We start from the raw sequence: 21,519 nt of genomic DNA, 5'->3' as shown, positions 1-21,519 counted from the left end.
GCACATCCATTGTTTTTGGGAATGCTCAGGAGGTGCAGGAGGGATGCAAAGGGGTCTCCTGCCTGCAGCCACTGGATTCACAGTGCCAGTGGAAGCTGGCAGTGCTGCAGAAGTGGCTCTGCAAGGAAAGCTCCCTCCCTCCCTCCTGCTGTCCTTCACACCCTGGCAGCCCTGAGGATGCTGCAGTGGCTGCAGAGGGGTGGCTTGGTGAGGACAGGAGGCTGGGAGGGTGGAGGGATGTCCAGGGGCACTGGGAGAGGAATGGGGATGCTTTCCCTCTCTGGCTGGGGCAGGGGAGGGCTTGGCTTGGCTTGGCTTGGCTTGCAGCAGGGATTAGCTGTGCAGTTCTTGTTCCCTGGAAATTGCCTAGTAGGGAAAAAAAAACCAACAAGAAAGAAAGGAAAAAGGGGAAAAAAAAGGAAAGCAACGCAGCTTTTCTGGATGCAGAATTAACAACAGGGAGGTGAAGTTTCAGGGCTGGTTGGAGCAGCTGCAGGGGGTGGCTCAGCCCCTCCTCTCACACCCTGCACAGGTGCTGCAGGTGCAGGGCTGGGCTCAGCTGCAGGTGCTCCCCTGGGAGATGGGGTGGGGAGGGATGCAGGAATGGCTGGACCAGTGCAGGACGCTGGGTATGGAGAGACTTGGGCACGGGGAAATCTCTGCTGCTGCTTGCAGAGTCAGTTCCCTGGATTCCTCCAGGTCTCCTCTTTCGGCGCCTTTGAGGAAACAAAAGGAGGTTCTTTAAAGCACCCCCTCAGGCAGGAATAAAACACCTTCCTTTGCAGAGCCTGTCTCATTGCTTGAAGTCATTCCCTTTGGGCTTTGCATTTTCCTTCTTGGAAGCTCTGCTCCCTGCAGGGAAGAGAAAAAACTCCTGGGGTGCAGGAGCAGGGCTGAGGGGGATGGGGGGGCCTTCCTGGAAAGTGTAGGATGGAGATGGAGATGGAAGGACAGATAAAGGGGTCCAGTGTAGGGGTCTAGGGATGAATGCTGACCCCTCACTGTGCCAGAGACCCCTGTAGTCCCTAGTGTAGGGTCACGTCCAGCCTGTTTCTGCTGCAGTGATGATTGGGACCATCCTGTGGGGTGGGAGATGTTCCTGCACGTCCTGCATGCGCCAACACCTTCTCCCGGTGAGGGGAGACCACCAGAGTGGGGCCTCTCCGAAAGGAGGGAAGCTGGGCTGGCTGTGGGAAAGGAGAACTTGCTGTGTCCTGGTTGGATCACCCTTGTCCATGTGGGTCTGGAGGGTTTGGGTTTTCCTTCTACCACCCCTTTTTCTTCACTCTGAGCTGCACTAGCTGCTTGGATATGTGCTTTGGAGAAGTCATCAAAGTGGTGGAATGGATTTGGGATTGGTTTGGGGAGTCCCTGTGGATCCCACCAGCCCTGAGATCATCCAGTCTCAGTTTTGTCTCCAAAAGCTCACTGAGGGCAGAGTCATTTTTGCCACCGGACTCAGAGCATCTTTGCATCCCCTGGCTTTTCTTTCCTGGCCTCCAAGGTCACTCCCAGAGATCAGGAGCTGCTCACCTGGGCCAGGCAAGGGCAGGAGGCACCTTGGAGCTGCACCCTCTGCCTGGGTGAGGGATGGAGAAGGGAGGTGAGGCAGGTGCAGCAGGAGCTGGGTGCTTAAACCAGCATCCCTTAGAGCCATTCAGGAGGCATTTTTTCCCTCCTTGATGATGGAGGTGCTGCCCTTGCCTGCCTTAGCAAGGCAAACAGCTCAAGGGGACGCTTCTGAACGAAAGTAACAACTTTTAGGACAAATTTCTGTCCGCATAACATCTCAAAGAAAGCAAGGAGAGGAAATGGCAAGCCGGCCTAATTAGGTAAGTATTCCCCATTAGGAAGGGGAAGGAGCTATCAAGTCGATTTCCATTTCCTTCTTATTTTACATGTCTGATTTTTCCGCCTCTCCAGGAGGTGGTGTGTGAAGTAGGTCTCTCCTTAGCTCACAGAAGTAAATAATCAGAACATGATGTGCTCCCGAAGCTCTTCCCGAAGCTTTCCAAATCTGGACTAAGCTGGGGATTTTTAGCATCTTCACCAGGAGCCTTCCAGGAGCTTCCCAGGATCCATCAGACTTATTTCCCCCCTTCATACTGGAGAACCAAGGCACAGGCAGGCAGCAGGACCTGCATATTCCAGGAGTCTCCTGTACATACTTCTCCCCGTTTCACCTACTCTGCATGGAATTTCTTGTCTCCTGGTTGCTTCTCCTTATAAACCTGGGTGTGAACACATGGAGATACCTTGCTGCACCAGGGAATGTGATTGGGATGAGCCCCTAAACCACCACCTGCTCCATCCCTACCTGAGCCCAGCATGTCCCCATGTCCTCCTGGCCACGTTTTACCCCTGTGTACCCAAAGTTGCTCTCCTGGCTGTGCTCCCTGTTGCCTCTTAGAACAACACATTGCAGCGTGGGCTGCAATTATGGAGCCATCAACGGGTTCTTGTGACACATTTTGGCGAGCTTGGGGATGCTTTGTGCACCAGCCTGTGAGGGAAGTACTCTCCTCCCCCCTTTGCTGCCTCCCCCTGCTCCAGAGTCTGTAAGTGGTGTTATTAAAGGCTGTCGGGAGCTGCTGTCATTGGCACAGTCAATGGCTGACACAAGGCAGCCCTCAGACTTTGACTCATCACACACACACACACACACTTTGCAATGCATGAGCCACAAAAAAAGCCGATTTCTCACAAGCATCACCCTTTCCCCAGCTGTTTGGGCCCTTTTCTGCATTCATTTCAGAGAAGAAGTCTTGATTGTCCTGCAGTGTAAGGAGGAGATTGGAGTTGCATCGTGCTGCCTGCACGTTCCCAGCTCTCTCATTATCTTCTGGTGGAAGTTGTGATGCCTTTTTCCCTAAATACAGCTACATGCATCCATATATATATAGATATATACGTGTGTGTGTGTATGTTTTATACATATACATAAAAATACACATTTATATGCACATTGCTACACACAAATGCAAACTACACATGCTTGGGAAATGCCAATCTGTTCACCCTGCACTTTTCACAGATCACTGCCAATTCTCCCTCACAGTTCAGGAAAGGTTTTGCAGGTCCAGATTTTTGGAGAAGGAAGAGCAGGCTGGCTGCAATAGCTGGAGTTAGGAGGGATTTAGGCAAAAAACCAGTTTTCCTTTTTCCTCCAGCATCCCTTGATCAGATGCTGGTGGGAGAGGGATGTTTTCCAGCTTGTAGGGAGGAGAGGGAAGAAAGAAAAGAGTTTGAGGTTTTCCTCCAGCTCAGAACCGGGAATAAATAGAGCAATCTTGGACAAACCTTTGTGTCTGGGAATGTGGCTGCAGCTGAGCTTGGCTGCTTTAATGCTTTTCAGAAGGTGCTGGTCCAGGCCCTGCCAATGGCAAAGGGGTCTCTGAGGGTCTCTAAGGGGTAGGGGATGACTGTGCAGCAATTCTCATCCTTCCCAGTGGCTCAGCTGGACCCTGGCCACGAGCACTCAAGTGGGACAGCACAAGGTGTCATGAGCTTGGAGGAGATCCCAAGCAGATTGGAGCTCCATGACAATCTGCTTTCCAGTCCTTGGCTGTGCATGGACACGTGCAGACATCTCCGTGCCTCCTTCTGGTTGATGCACGGGGTGCTTTGAGCCACATTTGCCCCACTAACAGCCCTGCTGGCCAAACAGGCTGCTTCCCTGCTCTGCCTCCCCTCCTTCTGGGTATTTCCATGCGGGAGGATAATTCTGAGGCTTCTCCATACTTGCACAAGGGTATGGAAAAGTGGCAGTGAGATGCTTGAAGTCTTTTCACTCGGTGATTTGCCTCTTGGTTTCGCTTGGTCGTTGTCTTCTCTCCTGCCTTGCTTCGCCTTCCCTGGGAACACAGGCAGCAGAATCAGCTGTATTTTATAACAAGCAAAAAGGTCTCCAGGTGCAGGGCTGTGCTTGCCTGTCTCTTCTCCACTGCTCTCTGCCTGTGGGGGACTTCCTTCACCACCCATAATTAGCCTCTCCCAAAGTCTCGCTGTTGCTGGGCTCAGGTAGAAGGTTTTACAGCCACTGCCTCTTCTCAAGCACAGGGCAAAAATAATCCCTTCCTCAGCTCAGCAAGCAGATTTCAAACCTGTTCCTGCTGCTGCTGAGGCAGGGTGGCTGCAGGAGGGGCCCAACCCAGCCCTTGGCAAGGCTGGGATGTGCTGGAGAACGGGGACAGGGGATGGAGGGTGTGTGTGTCAGGCTCCCCACGCAGAGGAAGGAATCAAATATCTGCCCTGTCTCAAATGCCATGCTGGGTTCCTTTGGGACTGAGTTATTGGTGATGAGGAAGCTGACCTTCTCCTGTGTTTATGAACTGAATCTCTGGCTCACTTTGGGGTTTGATTTCCACCCCACCCCCCGGCCTCCCGTTACAGAGTGCAATACTCCATTTCAAAGGAAATAACATTTTCTTCATTTTCTCCTTTGCTGGGCTTTTTTTTTCAAATGCTGCTCAAGATGAACAGGCTTTCTCCCCCTCAGCTTTCCGTGCTTTATCCTTGGCTTGTCACACTGGATGTTGCTGCCCCTGTCTTTGGGGGACCAGGGATATTCCCCTGTTACAGCTGCAGGGGGGGGAACAAATTCTCCTGGAGCTGGGAAAACACATTATTATTTTAGTAGTCAGAGCCCAGAAAGTTTGAGAATTAAAAATTCTTCTCATTTCCCTCAGTGCCACATGGATCTGTCCTTCTTCCTCCTGGGTGCCTTATCTCCAGCCTTCCCTGGCACAGCTTTTGCTGTAAGTCCTTTCCTACAGGAGCTGGTCTTGAGCATCTTCAGAGCAGCAAGTCCTTTGGAGCCCCATTTCCTTTTCCTTCTGCTTCTGCCTGTGGAGAACGGATTTTTGGAAGCTCAAGAGCTCTGTCTCTCCTGTGCACAGGTCCCTTGGAGATATTTGAAGCCACTTTGCCAAAGTTCACAGGCGACTTTTGAAAACCTTGGCCATTGCATTCATGTATATATATCTCTATAAATATATATGTATAATATCTGTTCTCTCTTCCCTCCTGTTTTCTTTCTCTGTCAGGAATCCAGCTGTGCAACATGTGGCACTTGTAGGACTTGGAAGGGAGGAAGATCAAGCAAACACAGAGCTTTCAGCAAGAAGAGATAAATTTCCAGAATAAATTCAAGCCACGTAGGCCCAGTCTGTTTTAGTTTTAAAGCCTTGCTGGTAGTGATGTGTGGGAGCTGTAGATACAAAGCCAGGGAGAGAAGAAGAGTTTATTTGTATTATTCCTGGCACCTTGGTAGAAAAAAAACCTCAGTTCTGAGTTCATGGGGCTTGGCACAACGTTTGTCTGCATGGTCTGGAGCAGGAAACTGCCTGTTGAGGTCTACCTTCATGCATGGCTTGAAGGCAGAGGAAAAAAGGAATTATCTGCCCTGGCTGTTGTAACTGGAAGAGGAAAGTGCCAGATTTGTGGAGGTGTGTGGGATGCAGATGGCCCCAGAGGAGAAATACCTTGTTATCAATAACCCACTGAATTGTGATAGCGGTTTTACACCTGCGTACGCCGCTGCGGTTTTTGTCTCAGCACTCTGGCAGGAGCACAGCTGGGAGCTGTGGGCTCCCTCCTGCAGGAAGCTGCTGGGGATTTCCTGTTCTCTGCAGAGACAGAGGACAGGTCGGGGTTTGGGGTGCTGAGCCATGACCGTGGATTGGCTGCAGGGCTTTGGTGCTGTGCTCCTGAGGGTGTTTCCTGATGCTGATCTGGCAAGGGTCCCTCTGGCCTGGGAGTTCCTGTGTGGACTTGCTGCTTTTTCAGAGAATCAGAGAATGGTTTGGATTGGAAGGGATCTTAAAGTTCTAGTTCCAGCTTCCCTCAGGGACACCTTCTACTATCCCAGGTTGCTTCAAGCTCCATCCAACCTGGCTTTGGACACTTCCAGGGATCCAGGGGCAGCCACAGCTTCTCTGGGCAACCTGTGCCAGGGCCTCCCCACCCTCACAAGGAAGAATATCTTCCAAACATCTAATCTAAACCTGCCCTCTTTCAATTTAAAGCCATTTTGCCTTGTTCTGTCTCCCTTTTTCAATAATCCCTTTTTTTTCTATTTGCCACTATAATTTTGCTCTACTAAGGTAAAGGTATAAATAAGCCCAGAAGTGGCCCCTGGATGCACTCCCCAGGTCTGTCCTAAAAAGAACAACAGCACCCAGTACAAAACACTGCTGTTTTCAGCCTAATTCCACCACTAACAACCCAAACTTCATTTCCCTCCCTCTTTCCCTCTGCCTTTTTCCTCTAGTCCAAGATAAAACGTTTCAGGCTCTAACTCTTGAGTCAAGGGCATACTCCAGCCCTGCCTCCTGTCTGAGTGATGCCTCATGTCATTAAAACCCACCTGCAGCCAAACCCAGGGTATGTCCCAACCACACAGGAGCCAGGACAAGGCCCTGTGTCCTCCAGCCCTTCATCTGAGGCCCCTGGGAGGTGGAGCACAGGTGATGCTCTCCAGGAGCAGGGAGGATGCTCCTGCCTCGTGTCCTAACAGCTGTGACTGCATCTTCAAGGGCAGAGGGGCATGGGCACAGGTTTACAGCTTTTCATGGTATTTGAGGTTTGTGTGGCATTCAAAGTGCAGCTGTGGGGTCCTGTGAGGTGAGGGAATAGAGCAGCAGTTCTTGTTTTGGAGAGAGGGGTAAGTGGAGATGTGGAGGCAGTAGCAGGTGAGGCCTAGAGGCTGGAGTGCACATTGGTACAGTACTTGTGGGCCTTACTCTTTTAGCACCTGGGTATCTGCTTAATGGTGTTTCTTCACATCTTAAAACCTGTGTTATCAAGGCCTCCATTTCCTCTGAGCAGCATTTTATGAACAGAGGTGACCTTTGCACACCCCCCACGTTAAAAACACCTCCTGTCTCAGCTACAGGTGCCTTTATCCCGTGTGAGCAGAGATGAACAAAGCAGATGGTATTTGGATCTGGATTAAATTAGAGCTTTGCTTGCAGCTGGCTTGGCAAACAAATAACTTTCTTCTGGGTAGCACAGCCCAGATCTCAAACCTCTTAGTGCAAACTAAAGTGTCCTTTGCAGGCTGCCTGGCTCACGTGCCCCTTTCTGCTGCTGGATTTCTGTGTAACACCTGTCCTACCACAGCTAATGCTTTGTGATGATGGATCTGCAATTATGAGGCTGTGCAAACAGCTAAAACGATTGCATCACCCTCCCTGTGCCTGCTCTGGGGTGATCTGTGGAGCTGTTGATAGCGCTAGGCGTGATTCGTGCAGATGAAGGGTCAGGTCCGTGAAGTGCAGGGCACCTGCAGCTTCCATCTGTGTCTGAGTTGACCGGGGAGATACTTATGGAAGGAAAAGCAGAGATTTTGCCTTTTGCAGGTGTGTTTTGCAGCAGCAGAAAGCTGCCCACGAAGTGCCACTGCTGATGGAAGTCTGGCAGTGTCTCCTCTCAAGGCCGCTTTAGCATCAGAATAGTAAGAGCAGACACCTCCTCCCTTCCTCCCCCCAGCCTCCCAGGCTGGGTGCCAGCAGCAGGACTCTGCTGTATCATTTCAGGACACCCTGGATGCATCCCTGTGCCCCACAGCTGAGCAGGGTGACCACTGAACTATTTAAAGTCTCTCCACTGCCGACACTCGGGTGTGTAATGCACCAATTCTGCTGATGCTGGCAAAGTGCTGGAGCAGGAGATGGGTTTAGGACTGAGGGGAATTTATCACTGTGGGGACATCTAGGTGTGTGTCCCTCAAACATGCACCAAAGGAGATGACAATAGAGAAAATCACTGGTGAAGGAGGTTCCCCTGGGGCTGCACGTGTGGCTCCGCAAAAGAGTTGTTGCTGTGGCACTGAGCTTGGAGTTAAATGTGGGATGAGGATTTGTCTCTGCTTTGCTGACCCTGTGTGACCTCGGACAAGCCATAGAACCACAGATTGGTTTGGGTTGAAGGGACTTTAAAGATCATTTTGGGCAGGGACAACTTCCACTAACCCAGGATGCTCATCAGGAACATATCCTACTCCTTCTGTGTCATCCCAAGTGTTGTCTGATCCGTTCTAGGAGCAGTGGAAAAAGCAAAAGTTTTCCTTGCAATATTTGTGCTATCACATGCTCAACCTGGTCAAATCTACACAGACTTTTAGCCATGGCCACAAGGGAAGGAACATTCCAATTTTTCCTCCCAGCCCCAAAGCGTGCCACCTTTCCAGCGAGGCAGCGAGAAGAATATAACCGAGGTCAAATCTAGAAAAAAAAAGTTAAAATCAGTAACTTACAAAAACTTTTCCCCTAATTTAGTTCTCAGCATTGCCCAAGTCATTCTGAATGTGACTTTCCACAGCGCTGGTAGCCTGAGGCAGACACTGAGCTCAGGAAATTGCCCCCTGAGTGGTTCAGGTCTGTCAAAGTAATGAGGACCTTGAAAGTGAGTCTTGGCACAGAACATGTCAGACAACCTGAGCTGTAGGTGTTGCTGCTAATGCTCACTGGAATTATGCATGCACACAGCGCCCTGCACAGGAATTGCATCATTTTGGTGCAAAAATAAATGTGTCTGTACAGGATGGAGTCGTGTATCTCCCTGCAAACACAATCTGTGTGCGTGTGTGTACATCAGCTCCCCTCTAATCTGCTCATTAACAAACAGAGCATGTGATTATCTTCTCACCCATGTGAGCATTGTTCTGCCTCCTGCCTGCTTCTGATCCTGGCCATAGGTGTCCTGTCCAGCTCAGCAGCAGCTCAAGACTCTCAGGCATGATTTGGGATTAGTTATCCTGCAGCAACAGCTGGGCTGGGCTCTAAGAATAACTTTCTGTTGGCCTTTGGATGTGTTGGCAATAGCTGGGCTTGTGGTGACAAAGTCACTGGAAGAGAAAATTAACAGCAAATTAGTAATAGTTTATCCAGGTTTTTTTTTTTTTTTGGAACGGGGGGTTGAGTTTTGCTGCTGATTCTTTGCTGAAATTGCCTTTTGTGGACTTCTTTTGTCAGCTGCAAATTGGGACATCACGGGACTGTGGTGGGATAGATGTCAGACTGCTTTTTATTTTTCCTTTTCCCTTGAAATGCTCCCAAAGCTGCAGCTTATCAGGGCTTGTGTCCACACTGCCTCATTACAGCTCTCAGCACAGAGAGTCCTTCCCCAGTGCTGCTGCTGGGCTGGAAATTGTGTCTCAGCTGGAAGTCTCTGCTCAGGCAAACGTGGGGCTCTTCATCAGTCCTGTCCCTGCGTCTGCCTTTTGGCTCAGGGGCAGATCAGCTGCCCTTCAGCCTGCTCAAAACATCCAAGTCAAGTGGGGACAGAAGTTTTTTTAACCAAAATTCTCTGAGGGGAAGTCTCTGAAGAGGACAGCCCTTGCTTGGTCTGAACTTGGGTGTTTCTTCTCGGGGAGCATCTTGCTCTGAACACAGCAGCTGCACTGAGCCCTGCTTCATTCTGAACTTCACAAAAAAGTGCTGTTATGCCAGAATGGTTAAAAATTATAAACAACTGTAATGCATTTTTTATGGTATTTGTAAGGGCAGGCCAAGAAAAGCGCACAGGAGATTAGTATCAGTTAAAAAAACTGTCTATTTGGTGCTGTTTTATTTGTAAAGAAAAGATCGTGCTCTGTAGCAATCTCATGCCTGGAATTTGGGGCTGGTGAGCTTTGGGGTAGAAATATGGACTTTTTAGCCTTTTGACACCCCTTCAAGAGCTCTTTCCAAGCCCTTGGAGGCAGCAGGAGTAGATAACTTCAGCTGACACATGCGAGTTTTGACCTACCAGATTGGGACCTAACTGGCCTGAGTGCTTCAGAAAGACGGAAAAAAGATTCACCCGACCTCATCTGACCTGCTTGAGGGCTGAAAGACAGGGAGCAGTTGGTGGAAGAGCTGTCATGAAGAAGGCAGAGTGATAAAATGAACAGCACGTGTCTGCCCAGGAGGTTCAGGGTACCTAAAAACCCACCCAGAAGCATTTAGGAATTTGGTCAGAGTTAGGAAGTGCAGAGCAAATAAAACAAGGAGGTGTCCAATAATTTCTTGTTCAGAATCTCCAGTAAATATCAAAATGCAGCTTTTTTTTTTAGGGTTAGGAGAGCAAATGCCAGTCAGCACTGCTGCTTTCCAGGGCTGTGTTGGACTGGAGGTCTGGCTGGGATGTGGGACGGCCCAGCCATCCCTGTTTTATGGGACTCACTCATCTGCTCCCTTTAGCCACTCTCACGAGAGGCTGAGGATGAAGAATTTGCTGTGTCAGATCTTTTCCCTGGCCTCATCCATAGCTGGTGGCTGCTGCTCCAAAAGGGGCTGGATACCTGCCACAAATGAAAGGAGGAAATTTTATGCTGAGTAAAGCATAAAGAGAGACTCTGTTCTTGCCTCTGCTGCAAACCCTGCATCACCAAAGAGAAATGATCACACCTTTGACTCTTCCCTCCCAGCAATACAGCACCACTAACAGCATTTGCTTTATGTTCCCACTCCTGCTGTGTGTCCAGCCTCTTTCCTGCCAGGTTTGGTGCAGTTGCAGGATTGATGGTCCTTCCCTCAGGGATCCTGGCTCTCCAGGAGCACACAGCTGTGCCCTGCATTAATCACACTGGCCTGGCCACTTGTAAACTCTTCATTTGGGACAAGTGCCCATTTGCTCTGAGCCAGAAAGTGCTGGTCACTGGTAACTGAAGCCCATCTGGTTTACAGAGTGCCTGATCCTGTGTAGCAAATCCACTGCTCTACATCCCTATGAAGCTTTATTTCCAAGCCTTATTCCCCATCCAGGCTTTGAGCAACCTGGTCTATGGAAGGTGTCCCTGCCCATGACAAGGGAATTGGACCAAGATGATTTTTAAGGTCCCTTCCAACCCAAACCATTCCAGGATTCCCTGATCCTGGTATCATCTCTTATTTTCCCAGTCCTGTTGCTTTTACTTTTTCCCTCAGACCACTCTGCTCCAGCTGTCTTTTGAATATATAGCAAAGTCTCAGACTCTGAAGGTTGGGGATTGTCTCCTGGCTTCTTTGCCAGTGCTTTCCCCATCTCCAAATACAGATCTCAGTGCTCCCACAATCAGCAGACCAAGGTGTAAAGGTTTTGTTTTTTCCCTTGAAGTCCCATGTTTTAGCTCATGGAGGACTGGAGAGCCAGTGGTCACAAAGTCCCTGTGAATGCAGAGTTGCTCTCCCTGCCAGCCTTTCAGGAGGCAGCCGAAGTGTGGTGAGATTTGGCTCTTGGTGGATGCACACAGCACTAATTGTGAGGCTTCAGCCTGAGAGAGAGGACTTGTGTCTCCCAGATCTTCCCAGAATTGCCAGGCAGGGGGAAACATCCACTCACTGGCATCCAGAGCAACATAAACTCTGCTGAACAGCTTCAGCCAGCAAGGAAACAAAACAGCTTCCTCATGGGGAAAGCCAGGGTCATAGACCCTTCCTTGCTGTTTTAGGGCTCCCATCTGAACCAGACCCAGCAAATTTAGATTCCATTTGGGCTTTTTCAGAGCCCCCAAAGCCTCGGAAGGAATGCGTGAGCATAAGCTGAGCTTCTGAGGAAGGAAACGGCGTTTTCCTCAAGGCTGTCCTCAAGGCCTGTCCTGGTTTCCGCTGGAATGAAGTTAATTTTCTTCCTTGTAGCTGCGATGGTTCGGATTTGGCATGAGAATCGTGGTGATAACACACTGATGGTTTTAGTTGTTTCTAAGTGGTGCTTAAACCAACTCCAGGACTTTTCAGCTTTTCATGCCCCGACAGGGAGAAGGCTGGAGGTGCACCAGGAACTGGGAAAGCACACAGCTGACCCAAACTGGCCAAAGGAATATCTCACAAAATTTTAGTTTTTTTGGCCAACCTGGCACTGCCAACCCCGTGAGAGCTGCACCTCAGTGAAATACAGCAGAGGAACTCTGTGCTGGGGAGAACAGAGTGCCAGGAGTGAGAGATGGCTTTTCTGGGGACAGGAATGAGACTTTGAGACAGAAGTCAACCTGACACTCTTGCTTTTGGCAATATTTCCCTTTTCTCAGTGCTCTGGACCTCTATGATCTCACACACACAAGGTGGGATCAAGTCAGGCACTGTTGTGACATGGTTTGCTTGAAATCAGTGACCTTGCTCTTGCTACAACAGTTTGTTTGTCTGGGGGTTTGCATTTCCCCAGTTACTGGGATAAGGAATAATTTTGATGGATTTATCCTCAGGATACTTTCAGGAGGCTGGGAAATGCCTGTGTCGTGGAGGGTGTCATGTCTTTGGCAGGTTGGGTTCCTTCCAGCCCGGGATGTTCCATGGTTCGTAACACCCAACTTGGGGACTCACATCCCTGTCTGCTCTGGAAAAGAGAGTTTAACTCCGGTCTCTGGATTTGTAGGTTATTTACATGACCTCAAAACTCTGTTCTCGTTTCTGTGACACTGAATATTTGTGTTCTTTCATTCGAGTCTCAGTAGCAAATTCCTGGAGGAGCTGAGAAATCATTCCAAACCTCTCTGCTCTCCCTCCCAAGCACAGAGGAGCACAGCTCTGACCGGCTTTTGCTGGTAGGAAACCAGGTTTGAAATGCAGGCAGAAATAACATCCACACGCAGTTTTATCACATGGGAAGAGCTGGGAAAAAAAGGAAGAAAGTCCCACTGATGGCATAAGTTAATCCCATCATTTAATGCTCTTCTGGCACAGACACAGGTAACAAGGTGATGGGCAGCATCTGACTGCCTGAGAGGAATAATCTGTGTGATGAGGGAAGGCTGTGTTGTCCCTCTGTATCTTAATTCCCTTGCAGACAAACCACTCCTGAAATTAATCTCTTTATTTGGGACAAGCTGCAGCTTGTGCTGGGATCTGTTCTTTTTGGTGAGCTCCGAAGAAGAGCTGATCTGGCGTGGGGTGTCCCCAAAGTGAGATTTGCCTTCAGCTTGGACAGGTTGTAAGTTCAGGGAGAAAGGATTTAGCCAAAGTTAGGATCCGGTCTTGGTCGGGGGAGCTGTTGACAATCTCTGTATGGGTTTTCTTGCTGTGTTGGAGCCCAAAGAAAAGCTTCTATCCATGGTAATCAGGGTTTGTTAAAGGAAACCATGAAAAAAAGTCTTTAGATGAGATTAAAGGGATTGTGTAGCTGCACTTGGTGCTGATTTGCTCTGTGCTGGCTCCGGCGTTGGGCATCTGCCTCGTCAGCATCTCTGCCCAGCCTCCTGCATCCCGGGAATGAATAGCCTGGCTGCAGGAAAAGCAAACACAGGAGTGTGCTGCCTGATTAGCTGGGCTTCATTAACCACCCTGGCACTGCCCAGGAGTCCTGGGTGCTCTTGGCTTCCTCCCAGCCAGGCGAGAAACTCACTGTGTCCATCCACTGGGACTCCGTGGTGCTGCCAGACCCACTGTCCGTGAGGGTGTGCTGGCATTTCGCTCTCTCCCAGAGCTGTTTTTCAGCTCATTTTGGTTATATTCAAGGCTTTAACATGTATTTTTGCTCTGAGATGGACCCAGTGGGGTTGCTTCCATGCCTTTCTGTATCCAGGCTCTTCCTGCTGACCTTGCTGTGTCTCTGCTGCCACATGTGGCCGTGGCAGGGGACCTGGTGACGTGGCTCTGTCTAACACCTTTGATGGCAGGAGGGCTGTGTGTGTGTGAGGGAAATGGGGAGGTGCTGTTGTCTCTCAGGAGGTGTCACTGGAGTGGGGCGGATTTGTCTCAGTCTCCAGTACAGGGACATGACCATGGATTTTGTGAGATTGTCAATCAAACCCCAGCTCTCCCAGCTCTCTCTTTCCCCTCTCCCTGCACACTTCCTCCCAAGTCCTTCCCTCTCTCTCAGTTGACAATTCAGTCCTTTGTGTTCTCTTTATTCCTGATTTATTCCTACTTCCTCGGGCATAACTCATCCTTGACTTTGTCCCCTTGAATGCTGCTGCATTTTGAGGATGTATTCATCGCTCCCTAACTTCCCCATGTAATAATCAGAGTTAAAAGACATTTGGAATGTTTCTTCCTCTTAAGGCTCTTTCATATCCAAATTTTTCTTGTCCAGGACCCCATGTATTTACCAGAGAATTTCATGGTCTTGGGGCCATGTCCTGGAGATCCCTGAGCAGAACTAAACTACAAACTTTAACTCAGTGGTCTCAAAACTTTTGCTGGAAATGCTCAATATCAGTAAAAAAGTAACCACACCGTGGGGTAGCACCATAACCTGCTGTCCTTCAGGAAAAAACCAGTACTTAAACCAAACTCTGAGAGTTCAAGGCATCTTCTGGGGAATGTGTTATTTGCAAGCCATAAGGCTGTGATTCCACAGGCAGGACAGTGGTGTGAAACCTCCTGTGGGTGCTGACTCAGACCTTCCTCTACCATGCATGAAACCCTGTCTGAAACAGCTGGATTTGCTCTGTGTCCTTCCCAGGGACCTTGAATGTGCTGGTGGAGAGGCTGCTGTGGCAGCAGCCCTGTCGAGGGATGATCTGGCCTCACACAGGAGCCCTGTGTGGTGGCTCACAGCATCACTGCTGGCCACATCCCCAGCAGAAAAGGCACTTTGGGTTTATTTTGGAAATAGCCAGCTCAGAGCCTAAGCCCAGCCCTTGCTGCCTGCTGGCTGTGGCCTTTTGTTTATTTGCTTTGTTTTTGGAATATAATTACTCTCTCGTAGACTGTGCATGTCCATGGCACTGCATTATTGTCTTCCCAGCTGCTGTAGTTCCTGTCATCCATCCAGACACAGGGAATAAAAAGACACCCATAACCCCCTTCTCCTTGCTGCATCCTCCAAGGGGTTGTACAAACTCTGCAACGTCCAGGCCTCCTTGCCCCTGACCTCTGCTGTTATTTATTAATTAAGCCAAATTATAAATTACAGCCTTCAGAGGCTCCAGGACTGATTTGGGCTCCAGGACAGAGGGTACAGGGTGAACAGCATGAGCAGATGGGAGAGGAGAGAGTGCCAGCAGCAGGCAGAGAGAGAATCCTGCTCCTAGGGTCACTCAGATGGCTGCTGGAAGATGGCAAAACAGCCCCAGGCTCCTGCTCTCCCTGCTTTGTCCCAAAAGGCAGTTCCTGCCATTCCTGGTGCTCTCAGACTGCTGATGCTCTTTCCTTTGCAGGTGTACTTCCTTCCCCGTGAGCTTCAGTATTTTGGAAAGTGCCCTTGCCTGCTGCAAAAGCCTTCCTGGAGTTTCTCACTGGGGACTCTCTGGTTTCCAGATTAAATTCGCTGTCTTTGCCTGGAGGAATCACAGAATCACAAAACAGTTTGGGTTGGAAGGGATCTAGCAAGGTTCTCACCATTCCCTTCCTCTACAAGTGACAGTCTGACCTCAAATCAATTCTCACCTGCATGGGCCTCGAAGAATTTATGTCTGGAATTTGTCTCTTCTCATTTTGTGTTGGCTGTTTGTTTTAATGGGTAGATTTTATCCCATTGTTGCAGGTGCTGTGTCCACGTGCTGTGATGACCTCTGGGCAGAGGGCTGCTTTTGGAGAGAGGGGCTGCTCAGTCCCTCTTCAGTCTTGGGGTTGCAGCAGTTCCCCTTCCCCTGCCCTGCAGCTCTGCTGACTCTGCAGAGCAAAATATAGGGGTAAAATAGATACCTTTATAGTACTTGAAAAGAATAATTTCTTCCTAGCTCTGCCTAGTTCTCGATCAAACCAGTGCCTGTTAGAAATGTGGATCATAACTCATCAGTGAGGGAAGCTGGTGTTCAGGGTCACCACGTGATGTTTCTGAACACAGGACTCAAACAGGGACAGCTTCCTTCTTCTGCTGCTCTCTCAAGGATGGGCTCTTTTGAAAGAGGAATGGTTGTGTGGGGAGAGCTCATCCCATCACTGCTCTATCCATCATAATAAAGGTTATTAACAGCCTACGTGACCAGCCTGCCTATCCCCGCAGAGCTCGCGAGACAGACCTGCAATCTCTGCACTATAAGCTCTGTTTTATTAAATATTTGCTTGACCAGAGAGGCAAAGCAGAACGGGGTAAACACGCCTAAAGTAAATGTGGGATGACCTTTGTCCGTCATCCATCCGACGCCTGCGGCTGCTGTGGCAGAGAGGGCAGCAGGAGGTGAAGGTGATCCCAGAACAGCTTGGAAATTCCGACTGCTGTAAGAGAATTTTGAAATATTTGGGGTGGCATAAAAGTGGTGGCTGCTCTACAAGCCCAGACTTACCCTTTCCACTATCAGATCTAATCAGCCTACGGTTCAAAAGAATGTGGGATTTATTCTCCCTATTATTTTTTGAAGTAAATTTTTCAGTTCCACTGGCCTTAGCAGAGCGGCACAGATTTGAAAGAGCTGCACAGCCAGACCTATGTCACCGTCACATCTTCCTCCCTGCTGGGATCTGCGAACAGGGATTTTTTTCCTTGCCTCCTACTTGTGCGAGCCTGGCTGTCATCACTGGTTACACCCCTGATTGCAGCAAAGTCACTCTGTGACAGAGGGGATGGGACACAGCAGGAGTGGAGCTATGTTTTTCTTGTGTCCTTTTTAAGATCAAGAACAGCTTTGCGAAGCTCTGATCTGGATGATAAAGAGAGATGATGGTCCTAGACCACCAGGTTTGTGTGGTCAGCACTCTTTGAGGAGCTCGGCTTGTGAGGCCTGAGCCGGTAGAACTCCATCTCCCACACTCTCTGTGGGGCCATAAAGGGGTAAATCTGCTCCTGGTACAGACGCCACCAAAAAAGTGAAGGAAAAGGGAGCAGTTCGATATGTTGAGTAGGAAGAGGTGTTTCCATGGGGCTTGGTGATGTGCCCACCAAATGTTTGAACCCCATACTGCTCCCATCACCATGGTTAAAACCTGGGAGATTTTAAGAGACTGAATGGTGCAAGGAAATCCTCTCCCCTCTCTTTGGAAGGTACCAGGCTGGCCCTTGGGTCATTAGTTTTCCTACTTCATGGTGCTTTAGGCTTTATCACTGCTGGTAGATAAGCAACCCCTTTCTCCTCAGCCACCTGAGATTCCCAGGAGAGCTGGATCTCTTTTAGATGATGCTCCCTTGGCTGTGGAGTGGGTGGAGAGTGTGAAGTGGGTGGAGAGTGGTCTGTGGTGAGAGCCCACGCGAGGGAGGACAACTAGTGCTCCGTTTGCTCCCAGCCCTTTGCAGATGTGGCTGTGACAGCTGGCACACCACAGCCCCTGGGTCTGTACTCCAGACTGGGCCAGGGTGAGGCAGCTTTGATCTGGAAGCCACAGAGATCCTGCTCAAACTGGAGCGAGGTTTCCCTGAAAGGATGTTAATGTCACACCAGAGCTGGCTCCTTCCCGGCAAACTTCAAGGGCTGCAGGAGAGCTCAGCATCCATCTGGCCCCATCCCTGTAGGCAGATCCCTGACCTTCTCCAGGCTTCAGTGCCTCATCCAGAAGAGCAGGATAATAATCCTTCTCCAGTTCTGGCGTCTCAGATAGCAAATACACAGCTGGGCTGACGCTGGCAGTGCAAACAGCAATGCTGGGTGATGTTTTTACCGTTACCCTTCTGCACTTCCAGTCAATATTTGCGCTCCACCGTGGGGCACGTGTGTGTGTGTGTGTAATGGAGAGGGAAAGGGTGCAGATTTATTACTCTGCTGTGTGATTTCTGCTTTTTCTCCCAGCATCTTTTCAGTCAGGAGGGCTCCCTTTGTGCTGGTTTTAAGTAGAGAGCTCAGAGTGCAGAAAGGGAGGATTAGCAATTAAATACGCTCTGATGATGGCATGGTTGTGAAGGAGGGAGGAGGAAGGAATACTCCATAGTAATGTACTTTTGTTTCCTTTTTTCTTTGCTTGTAGGACAGAATCTGCCAGGGGATTGGTGTTTTGAAGAGTTTTACAGCTTCTAATCCTCATTGCCTTGGGAATACAAACCTCTCTAATCATGTCTCTGGCCATGTGGAAATGGACTTGCCTGGTTTCTCACCTCCTGCTGTCCACCACAGTGTCACCTCTTGGCAGACAGCAGCCACCCCATCCAAAAAGGCCCTTCATCACCTTCACGGGAGAACAAGCAGAGGGAAACTTCAACCACTTGGTGGTGGACGAAAGAACTGGGCACATTTACTTGGGTGCTGTCAACAGGATCTACAAACTCTCCAGTGACCTGAAGGTCCTGGTGACCCATGAGACTGGTCCTGATGACGATAATCCCAAGTGTTATCCTCCCAGGATAGTCCAAACCTGCAATGAACCCTTGACGCCCACCAACAACATAAACAAAATGCTCCTCATAGACTACAAGGAGAATCGGTTGATAGCCTGTGGGAGTCTGTACCAGGGCATCTGCAAGCTGCTGAGGTTGGATGACCTCTTCAAGCTCGGAGAGCCCTTCCACAAGAAGGAGCATTACCTCTCTGGGGTGAACGAGAGTGGCTCTGTTTTTGGAGTCATTGTTTCTTACAGCAACACGGATGACAAGCTGTTCATCGCCACAGCCGTGGATGGCAAACCGGAGTATTTCCCCACCATTTCCAGCAGAAAGCTCACCAAGAACTCCGAGGCCGATGGGATGTTTGCATATGTCTTTCACGATGAGTTTGTGGCCTCTATGATCAAGATCCCCTCAGACACCTTTACCATCATCCCTGACTTCGATATCTACTACATCTATGGCTTCAGCAGTGGGAACTTTGTCTACTTCCTGACTTTGCAGCCTGAGATGATCTCCCCACCCGGCTCCACCACAAAGGAGCAGGTTTATACCTCCAAGCTGGTCCGGCTTTGTAAGGAGGACACGGCCTTTAACTCCTACGTAGAGGTGCCCATTGGCTGTGAGAAGAACGGGGTGGAATATCGATTGCTCCAGGCAGCCTACTTGTCCAAGGCTGGAGCCATCCTGGCCAGGTCTCTGGATGTTGGCCCTGAGGATGATATCCTCTTCACAGTTTTCTCCAAGGGGCAGAAAAGGAAGATGAAGTCCTTGGATGAGTCTGCTCTTTGCATCTTTGTCCTGAAAAACATCAACGACCGCATCAAGGACAGGCTTCAGTCCTGCTACAGGGGAGAGGGGACGTTAGATCTGGCCTGGCTCAAGGTCAAGGACATTCCCTGTAGCAGTGCGGTAAGTGAAGCCCCTGAGCACCCAACCATGCTCTCCTCGCGTATTAACAGGCCTTGTCTTCAGATAACCAACCTTCTCAACCCTTAAAGCAGAGACCAAGGAGCTGAGACGGTCTTGTCCCAGTCCTGGCTCTGCCTCCAGCTCACCACACCACCCAATTTGACCAGTTCATGCCCCAGTTTGCTCATGGACAAGCTGATGAAGGTAGCAGCAGACATGCTGTGTTTACTGATGAGCAGAACCAGGGGGCCTTGGAATATTTAGGAGGATATGCCTGTTATAGTTACTTCATGGTGCAAATCACAGCGGTGAAATCACTTAGACCCAAGTGCACTGTCAGCTCAAACCTAAACCAAAAGAGGGCCTAAAGATGTCAGTGGCTTGTGCCACTGTTTGTTTCTGTCTGCGCTGGTGTAATTTTGTTTCTCTGGGCTGGAGCTGGGGCAGGATTTATTTAGGGAACTTTGTGAAGCCAGGGTTTCATTTCTCGCAGAGCTGAGAAGCACTGGTCATTAACCATCAAAGCCCCTCTCCTTCCGGTCTCCAGCCAGCTCTGCACTGAGAAATTAAGGCCTGGCTGCAGATCAAGGATTAAACACTGCAAGATTTAAGGGCAGGATTGGGGAAGAGGCTGGTCTGTCTGACCTACAAATGGTCTGAAGAAATTGCTTCGGTTTATTCTGAGTGTCATTGCAGGAATGTGCACGGGGCTGGCTTTGATAGCAGGCACAGACATGGGCATTACAGCCGGCACCGCACCCGGGGCTGCAGGAGCCGCTTCCCCAGGCTTTGATTCCCATCCTTAATTAGCTCTTTCAAGTGAGAGGCGAGTTCAAGTGTGAGCAAAGGGAATAGGGAGAAACGTCAGAGTGCTTTCTTGCCCCGTAATCTCCAGGCAGGCAGTGCTTGGGATGTGGGATTGCTCCTTTGTGCGCAAGCCTTGCTTTCTGGGAGATTCCTGCTGCTGCTCCCTGGCAGGACAAGGACAGACCAAGAGGAATGTGGATGGGAATTTCATTGCAAGGACACTGATCCTGCCTTACTCTGCCCTAATTCCCTTTTACACCCCTCAGTGTCCTTGCTTGACCTTGCCCTGCTCTCATTCTCCCACACCGAAGGGACAAGTCCTTGATTTTAGTTGAGATCTCTTCTGCTAGACCCACAAAGCTCCCTGTGGAGCATTGCACAGGGAGAAAGGCTGTGCCCAAATCTGGCTTTGATTTTTTTGTTTAGCCGCAAGGCCTGTGCACATTCAAAGAGCTGCCTTTAGATTTAAGCTGGGAGCTTCCCACTGGAGTTTCTTTCCTGGGCTCTTAAGCCTCTCCATGCATTTGCATATTTGCTCTGCTTGTGCTCCATACTAACGTTTGCAGTGCTGGACCTCTCCAATTAGGAGGTTTGAAACCGCTCAGTCCTGCCTTCCATGGCTTTAGACAGGAGTAAAAAAAGCCAACAGCTTTCTTGTGTCCCATGGGGTGAGTCTCAAACTGAGAAAACTGATGTCAGATGGAATTTGTAGGGACAGGACTGCAGAGGCTGGAGAGAGGACGCGGTGGGGGAAAGTATTAGAGCATATTTTTGAGTGTACTTCTTCACTGTGAATCAGAGACGCTGCAAAAGAACCTGGAGATGCTTGAATTAAAAGCAGGAAGTCTGAAGAGTGTAACTAAGTAGGCTGTACTCTCCTTAAATGAGCCTACTTAGAGCTGCTGGCAAGCCCTGCCTGAGATCAGCTGTGCTGCCCGAGGGAAGAGGTATTAGTGACTTGGCTGCTGAAAGGGGTTGCAGAGTCCAGCCACTAAGCTTGGAAAATATTTGATGGTTGCTGAAGTATTTCGGAGCCTGGATGTGTGTCTGTGAGAGCCTGGTCTCCTCTGCTGCTGTCCTGCTTGCCAGCCAAGCCCCAGCACTGCTGCTCTGCCGCTCAGCACATGTGTTCCAGGCAGCTCTAAAACCAATTACAAAGCCGTCAGTGAGCCTTTCCCTGGGTTTGTGTGGATGTCAAACGTTTCTCTGCTGGTGCAAACAGAGGCTTAACCTGCCTACGGTCCAGGCTGGAACTGAACTTCAGCTTTGCTGCCCAGATGAAATCCTGTATGAGAACAGGGACAGATGATGTGCTGGGCGCTGAGCATTTCAAAGTGACAGAGGAGAGATTTGGATTAGGTGTTAGGAAGAAATTCTTTACACAGGGGGTAGTGAGGCATTGGAACAAGCTGCCCAGGGAAGCTGTGGCTGCCCCCACATCCCTGGAAGTGTCCAAGGCTAGGGTGGATGGGGCTTGGAGCACCCTGGAATAGTGGAAAGTGTCTCTGCCCATGGAAAGGGAGTTGGAACTGGATAATCTTTAAGATCCTTTTCAACCCAAGCCATTCTATGATTCTTTATGGTATTAATTGTAGGACTGGGGAGCTGAGTTCACTGCACTGTCCTGGTCTATTGGTGTGTGCTCAGGTCCAGCTTTTAGCAACAAATATTCTTTTAGTTTTTCTAATATTTCTACCAGGGCAATAACTGACT

The 21,519-nt window shown here is 49.7% G+C and overlaps 1 protein-coding gene across 4 annotated transcripts in view; it reads left to right on the top strand.

Moving 5' to 3' along the window:
* PLXNA4 (plexin A4) overlaps nucleotides 1-21,519 on the top strand; it is a 430,780-nt gene that overhangs the window by 9,127 nt on the left and 400,134 nt on the right. For all 4 annotated transcript variants that reach the window (XM_048300844.1, XM_048300841.1, XM_048300842.1 and 1 more), the window contains exon 2: nucleotides 17,736-18,999. In XM_048300844.1, the coding sequence (XP_048156801.1) occupies nucleotides 17,821-18,999 (1,179 nt within the window). In that variant the 5' untranslated portion in view covers nucleotides 17,736-17,820. The remainder of the gene's footprint in view (nucleotides 1-17,735; nucleotides 19,000-21,519) is intronic.

Source organism: Corvus hawaiiensis, chromosome 4, assembly GCF_020740725.1.
Source record: "Corvus hawaiiensis isolate bCorHaw1 chromosome 4, bCorHaw1.pri.cur, whole genome shotgun sequence".
NCBI lineage: Eukaryota > Metazoa > Chordata > Aves > Passeriformes > Corvidae > Corvus > Corvus hawaiiensis.
Note: the sequence above shows the minus strand (reverse complement) of the source record. Positions and strands in the feature narration are given on the sequence as shown.